The sequence below is a fragment of the Brassica oleracea genome, chromosome C2 (assembly GCF_000695525.1).
Source record: "Brassica oleracea var. oleracea cultivar TO1000 chromosome C2, BOL, whole genome shotgun sequence".
In the NCBI taxonomy this organism is placed as follows: Eukaryota; Viridiplantae; Streptophyta; class Magnoliopsida; order Brassicales; family Brassicaceae; genus Brassica; species Brassica oleracea.
Window position 1 is genome coordinate 13,122,309 of NC_027749.1, and position 8,322 is coordinate 13,130,630.

The 8,322-nt window shown below is 31.4% G+C and overlaps 1 protein-coding gene across 1 annotated transcript; it reads right to left on the bottom strand.

Moving 5' to 3' along the window:
* Positions 1–5,121: 5,121 nt before the first annotated feature.
* Positions 5,122–5,744, bottom strand: LOC106323489. Its single transcript, XM_013761602.1, has 3 exons — positions 5,739–5,744; positions 5,497–5,572; positions 5,122–5,381 (listed from the first exon to the last, which is right to left on the bottom strand). The coding sequence occupies exons 1-3, from the start codon at positions 5,742–5,744 to the stop codon at positions 5,122–5,124; spliced, it is 342 nt and encodes a 113-aa protein (XP_013617056.1).
* Between the last annotated feature and the right edge of the window lie 2,578 nt (positions 5,745–8,322).

Consider the following 8,322-nt stretch of genomic DNA (forward strand, 5'->3'; position numbering starts at 1 on the left):
GGCGATTAGCAAATTTGACATTGAAATTGGTTTTACAAATCAGGGTCGAGAAGTCACTGGCCAGCCACGAGATCTGGGTTACACCAACGATTTGTTTCTTCAAGATGATATCTATATAGCTCTCTACGTGGACCCAAGTTCTGCGATCTACAATGACTTCGAGCTGCCCTATTGTGGTCCTCAAGGTAATCATTTTCTTCGAGTTTTTTGTCAAGGTGGAATAACAAGCGAAGATGATATGTTAGCTACATGACAAACCAAAAAGGTATATGCACCCATATTTGCAGTTCAATATTGGAGTTCCTGACTTCTGACTTTGGGCAAGAAGACCCAATATATTCTCGTTGTCTTCACGCTGATGTAAAGTCGATTTTAGAGTTCATGATTTTATCATCTTCTCGTCGATCTAAAGACTCCGGACATGTCTCTCTCGTAAATCCCATTCAGTGGTACCTGACCTTTGAAGCTTTTGACACAAATAAGAAATATATGGTGGATTTACGTGTTACAAGTAGCACAATCATTGTGGCTATTATGTGGAAGTATTTTACTATCCGTAATATCTTATATTGGTTACACACAAATTTGTTAGTGTTTTAAAACCCAAACTAGATTATGACCAAGTTTAAAGTAGCGAAAATATTTTTTACCAAAATCTAATTTACAATACTGTATCAATATATTTTAACATTTTGATAAGTAAGGTTTTAACCTTTTTATTTAGTGTAATTGATAACTATATAATTATATTATTTTATATTTATATTAAATAAAAAATTATCTAAAATATTACTTAATTTTGTTTTTAATTATTTTAACCCGTTACATTACGAAGTTTTAATAAAATATCTGTAACTTTTTTGATTAAATTTGTGATATATACTTATTTGATAAATTTTTAATTATAAAACTTATTTGATGTTAATTTATTGACTCTAAGATTTTATTTGTATAAAACTACTTGATGTTAATTGATTAAATGATTTTTTTGTAGTACATAAACCCGCAAAAATAGTTATATTTATTTTCAATTTTTAATAAATTATTTGGGTGGTTTTAAATCTAATAATTTAAAAGAATATAAATCAAAAGTTATTGAAAGGTATGATATCATTTTTTATATTGTTTGAACACAAGATTAATTATTTTGTTGTTTTGGAAGCACATTTCTAGTGTTACGTTATTTTCCATAATTAGAAGAGTAAATTTAACTATATAATGAAATGTGTATTTAACAATGTTTTGAAACATGATCTGGACACTGAACCGGATAACTTACCGGATCATCGGGTTATTGGGTCGACCACGGGGGAATCACGGGTTAATAAATAAATCAATTATGTTATATAATAATATATTACCTATTGAAAATATAATAAGTGTTTTATGTTTTAAAAACATTTGGAAAAATAATTAACTTTAGCTTTCTTAATTTTTATTTTCATTTAACATGCAAAATATCAAAGAAAAAAAGACTATTAAATAATTTTGTAACAAGTTAAGAGTTACAAGATAGGATAAAAATATATCAAGACGTAAAATCTATAAGTATTTAAATGTGTAATATGAATAATAAGATTAAAATTTTAAATTCAAAATAAACTAAAAGTAAAACATTAAATTGTAATAAATTATCGTTAACAAAAAAAACTAATTCCAAATCATATCAACCAGTTTTCTTAACAGATTCATGTTCCACATGATCATATGATCTTTAAAAAAACAAAAAAAAAACTTAATTTATTAATTAGAGTAGAAAACAAATTCTAGTAATGTAACTGAAAAATTCAAAAAATAATAATTAAAATTTATGTATTAGTTCAACTGGTAGTCAAATTCTGGGTTTTAACGGTTCTTTGTGGGTTTTATCAGAGTTTTAAATAATGAGTTTTTCATAAAACCCAAACCGGATTACGTACCGGGTCACCGGGTTTACCGTTTGACCGCGCATCCGGATCGGATAAAAAATACTGGTATTTAATTTAAAAACTTACAAAAATTTGGGTCTATGAGAATGATTATTTTTTTTAATAAAAGAGATTCAAAATAAATTCAGATATAACTTAATTAAAATAAGTAAATATTTAACTTATTACTATTTTGTAATTTTTTGTATAAAGAACCATTACAAAGATTATCTTAAAAACAATCAGATTTTTGGGACAACTCTAAGTATTGTGTTTATATATTTATTTATTTTAAGTTATTTACTTACTTATTTTAGATTATATATAAATTCACTTTCAATTGTTTTGAATTTGTTGATATCATTAGGTATTTGTAAATATAATTGATTATTTTTTGGATTGACAGTTATACCTTTTTATTTAATTTATTTAAAAATAATTTAAGATGAGACTATAATAAGATCAAAAGCTAATTTGTTTATAGGAGTCATTAAAATCCCATACATAAAAAATCTCAAATTTGGTAATTCATTTTAATCTTCAACTTTAAAACGGGAACCAATAAAATATTATAATTTTGTTGACCAAACCATTTTAAATCCGTCAAAAATCAATTGTTACATATTCACTATTGTACTTAACTTTCACCAGGTCTAAAATGGCTTTGTCAAAAAAATTATGGGATTTATTCGTATTTAGCTGAAAGTTGGTGATTAAAATGATACGTTTATGAGTTGAAGTTTTTTTCTTAAATTTAAAATTTATAAATTATTTTGGCATTTTTTTCAGTTTTTATGAATTTTGTTTTTTTGAAGTAAGCCGTGGTAATTGGTAAAATTACCAATCATTCATTTATATGCACAAATTATCAAGTGAAATTGAAATATCAAACTTATTCATGATTTTCGAGATTCATGTTTAGATCTAGTCATTTAGGTCTGATTGGTTGATAATATTGCTTTAGATCTATTGCTTATGCTAGGTCTGAGCGTTCGGATACCCGTTCTTGGTCGGGTCGGGTGATTTGGGTATACGAGTTTTCGGGTGGGAGGTATAGACCCCGTTCGGGTTATTTAGGAATTCGGGTTCAGATTATTATGGATCAGGTTCGGTTAATTTCGGGTGTAACTGAAACACCCAATTTGTGTAATACCTGATTTTCAAAAAACATTTAAGAGCCCAAGACCTGAATCAGTTGTGTTTTACCATTGCCACATTTAGTTTACGAGCGGACAAGTAACAATAGAGCAATATTGCGCTGTGTTTTTAAAGATATAAAGATAACGTTTACGACTGAAACAAAAGTTCGATTAATAACATAATCAATTTGTCTGTCTTTGACTCTTTGTCATGTGACTCATGCCCATACAACAACAATCGAAAAAGGTAAACAAATCATAAACAAGTGATTCAGCTACTACAGAGACTAAACTCAAACAGAAATAACCTTAAGAAAATTGAATAATTTCAATTTAGAAAAAAAAAAAAAAAACCCCTTTGATTTCTCCTTCTCCTTGACGACGTCAATGAAGGTGAAGAAGCTGATGAGAATAGACTTTTGGTGTGCTCCAGTTTGAAAATTCAAGAGTATCTAGGTTTTCGATGAGGGAATTTCGGGAAGCTTAACAGATTTTCTAGATTATATAACTTTGGGTGTATTTGGGCTGTGCTTATATGACCGATCGGGTATGGGTATCCGGATTGATTAGCTTATGCCTATCTTATGCTATGAGGTTTTCAGTTGTGGTTTTAGTTTTTTTTTCTATAAAATTATTTTCAAATACATTCAGAAAAATAAATAAAAGCGGTAGAAAAATTAATTTTTAGAGTTAACGTAATTTCTTTTCTAATCTTTTGATGTAGATTCATTTTAATGCTAAAGCATGATTGTTTCATAAAAATGTTTTTAAAAGAAAAAATATAGAGTAGATGGCTACAACTTTTATGGCCCTTCCCAATGAACCTCTAAAATTTTATTTCATAAAAGGATTTTTGGTGTTTGAAGATATAATTTTTAATATCTGATTTTCCTTTCTTTCTAACAGTATAGTCGTAATGCCTCGACGGTTGGTGGGTTCTTTCTGTTCGTGATTTCGGACTGCCAGAGTTATTTAATTCCACGAAACTTCCTTCGGTCTATGAGTTTCATCTTCATTCGACGACCGGAGAGGCTCAAAAGATTGTTTTGTTATCATTTACAGGTACACAAACATTGTTATTTCTCAAAAGCGATCTGTGCTAATTGGTAACATTATCAATCATTCATTTATATGCACAAATTATCAAGTAAAATTGAAAAACTAAACTTATTAGTGATTTTTGAGATTCATGTTTTATCCAGGTATTAAGATTATATTTCATAAAAAAAAAATTTGGTGTTTGAAGATTTATTTTTAATATCTGATTTTCTTTTCTTTTAAATAATATTGTCGTAATGCCACGGTTAGTGGGTTCCATGAAACTTCTGTTTGTCTGTGAGTTTCATATTCGTCCGACGACCGACGACCGGTACCCTATTTTAAGAGGCTCAGGAGATTGTTTTGTTATCATATACCGGTACACAAACATTGGTATTTCTGAAACCGAGCCGTGTTAACTGGTAACATTATCAATCATGTACTTGCACAAATTATCAAAGTAAAATTGAAAAAAATAAACTTATTCGTGATTGTTGAGATTAATGTTTAGATCCAGACACTAAGATTTGACTTTTAATATTTGATTTTCTTTCTTTCAAACAATATTGTCGTAATGCCTCGACTCCTACGGTTAGGGGGGCTCCATGATTCTTCTTTCGGTCCATGGGTTTCATCTTCGTCCGACAGCCGGGACATTATTTGAAAGGCTCGAAAGAGTTGTTCAAAAAAAAAAGGAAGGCTCGAAAGATTGTTCTTTCTATTTGTTTGACCTCACGGTACTAAAAAAAATTTCCCAATAGTTCACCATTGATCGTAATATTCATGTTGAAATGAACCTAACTTTAAAGTTCTATCAAGACTAATAACCGAAAAATAAATGTATACTGATGATATAAATACTTAAATCAATTTTTAAAATCTTCTCCACATACATTTCCATATATTATGAAGTGGGATCAAATTTTAGAGCATTACAGCAGCAACATAGCAAAACCAATGGCTACAAAGAAACTGATGACAGATAAGTGTAGAATTGGGCACCGACTTGGTCCATTCTTTTTTTCTTTTTTTTGAGATTACCAACCATGGGGATTTTCACCGTCACATCCGTTGAAATTATGATAGTAAGGTGGAGAACATGTGGGGATATAGTGACAAATTACTTGTAGTGGTTTCGGATCAGGTTTCGGCTCAGGCTTCTTCTCAGATTCTTTAGCCGGTCCAACAGTGATTATCTCGGTATAACATATCTTCTTCAATTTCTTCACAATAATAAAGGCATCAATCTCTCCAACCACCGTTAGTTTACCTTCCTTAATGTCCACCGACTGGACTCCTTACAAATCATAATATAGTTAATGACTTAATCAGTTACATGACAGAATTTTGAGGTTCAAAGTAAAATTAAATTCTATATATTAATCATTGTTGAGTGTTCTTGAATCGTGTACCTGATAGACAACAGACAGTTGACATAGCTTTTTGTTTGGTTCTTTCACAACAAACATCCAATTTTAGTACCGCTTTCTATCATGAAGATATTATACATAATCGGTAGTTAATTAGGATAGTAAATGACGTTACATATATTGCTAATTTATAAAAGCAAAAAGGAAGCCATTTGAAAACCTTTACATATTTTACAAACTTCCAACTGAGAAACAATATGCTAAGAAATGATAGAGAATCGAACCTGCATTTTTTCTTCAACTAATGGTCAAGAAATTAAGCATGTCGTGGATTGTTAATAAGCTTTGGAAGTGCCTCCTTATATAAGGACTTGCATTACATCGCATGCACCTACGTGACCATATTTATTTATGGGAAAATTGCCAAAATAGAACAAAAAAACACACTCGTTGTCCTATTAGTATAATTTCAACCTTAGTTTGTCTCTTTGGTATAAGTTTTTTCATAATTCCAAAATTAGTCTGTGATTAATCAAATAAAATATAATTTAAACTACCTTAAATATTAAAAACGTAGTAAAAAATAAAAGAAAATAATAATTTAAAAAAGCCCATTTCTCCGTAACCCTAGATCTAATTGTTTTCTCAGTCTCTCTCTCTCGACAAACTGAGACGGCTACAGATGTGGATCCCTTTGAGAAGAAGTAGATCGTTCGGAGAAGAGAAGACGGAGAGACGATGGCTGTAGCTCTCAAGCCTGTTGTTGCTACCAAGGAAGCGAAACCTAATTCTGTAGAGCATCTGATTGGACCCGGTGACGATGCGGAGGAAGGAGAGATCGTAGACGGAGATGTTGACGAATCGGGCAAATCCACAGTTCCTGAATCGCATCCCTTGGAGCATTTGTGGACTTTCCACAGTTCCTCTTTTCATTCGTTGATTTTCTAACGAAAAGACGACTTGGGGAAGCTCCTTAGATCAACGTTCACGTTCTCCACTGTCGAGTAGTTCTGGAGGTTGGTGCTTTAAAACAATCTTTTCGTTCTTACAATAATTCTACAATCTGGGTTTTGGTTTGGATTTCTGTTCTTACAATAATTCTACAATCTAGGTTTTGGTTTGGATTTCGATTTCTCGAGGAAAGTTATGTTCTTTGTTGATGGGTTAGATCATATGAAGTCATCGTTCTTACCTGTTTCTGAAGAATTGCTTGTTTGATGTTTGAATTTGTAGCTACAAGCTTATATGTTAAGTTTTTGAAAAGATAGCTAAGATATTATGTTCGATGTAAATCAATGTTTTACACCTTAGTATTTTTGTTGGTAATAGAAAATGAACAAAGAGTTATTTCTGTGCACTCGGGTGTATATATACTTTCTTGTATTCTCCTTTCTTGAGAACCTTTCTCTCAATGGGAATAATGAACTTGTGGTTCGTTCTATTGGGCGACAATAGAAGGAGTTCCTTAATTACAACAGCTGCATTGGTTTCATCATCCATGTGGGAAGAGTGATTGTCTTGATACTAATTCAAAAGACTTTTCTTTTGCATTTCTCAATGTTTGTTTTTTTTGTCTGTATTGGTTTGTTTTCCCTTCAGGAGGATGCAAAGAAGATGAACAGGTACAACCATACTATTATCGATCAACAATTTGAGTTTTAAGGCTGGCGGGCTGACCATATTCAATGCTTCAGATCCGACACTGAGCGCCTGCTTGTTCGATATCACATTTTCACTTTGGTATATTTGTTACAAACTTAGTTATTTTCCATGTCAATATCAAGTTAGGTTTGTTCCTATACTCAAGCTTGATTTCTTTTCCATGTTTAAATTTGTATTATATTGTACCAGATGCAATTGAATGTCTTGGTGTAGTTTAAAGACAGTTACTATAGAAACGTTCCTTCCAATTTTTCAAACCCACATCTCAAATTTAACCAATTCAACACTGCACGCACCCATCTAGAGATATTTTCCCCGTATCCTTATTTATGAACAAAGATAAGTTTCTCCTAAATGAGACCCTAAACAATCCCTAAACGATACCCTAAATCACAACTGTAGTGGTAAACTAAAACTTTAGAATACACAACAAATAAACCCTAAGGCAGTGCTAAGGCAGTGCTACTAATTCCTTAATTAGAATCGTCCCAAAAGTAGTCTAGAGACAAAGTTATCAAAACAATTTGCGTAATTCTCTTCCACGAGTTCATATCATGACTGAAATACAACACTCTTGACTATGTTTCTCATAAACCCGACCCGATTGAGATCCACAATTAACCTATTACCCAACATATGTAAGAACAAAAACTCAAACTTTTCCCATTTTTTGTTAGGTGAACCATCGTTGTATATTAACAGATTTACTATGAAAGCAACTGTACTGCTCATCCTAGTGGTTTGGCATATTGGTCATTATAGTAAAGGTCGGGTGTTCGAGGTGAAACTGTATTATTATAATTTTTAATCCAAAACACGAACAAAAAAAATTCAAATTTGACGTTCGAGCTCGGGTCCGTTAACCCCTAAAAGTCTTTCCTTCACCAACTGAGCCAGCTACATATACAGTACCTTTAATGAAAATATATCATCTAATTAAATCTCCTACTACAAATATACGCGGAAGTTAGAATATTATAAATGGATAGGGGCAGGGATGTAGTCGATCGATCAGTAACCACACGTCAATGAACGTGGAGATCAAGTGAACTCGTGATCAAACCGAGAGAGGTCGACGATGAACAGATCGGCTTTGATGCCGTGGGAAATACTCCAGATAAGAGCGATCGAGAGAATATTATAAATATTCTTAGAATATTTTTTTAACTGAAACTTCCATAAATGCCAAAATCAGGTTTTTTTATC

Coding starts and splice junctions, on each gene's coding strand:
- LOC106323489 (XM_013761602.1), bottom strand. Junction 5,382..5,496: donor AACTGTCTGTTGTCTATCAG/GTACACGATTCA, acceptor ATGATTTGTAAG/GAGTCCAGTCGGTGGACATT.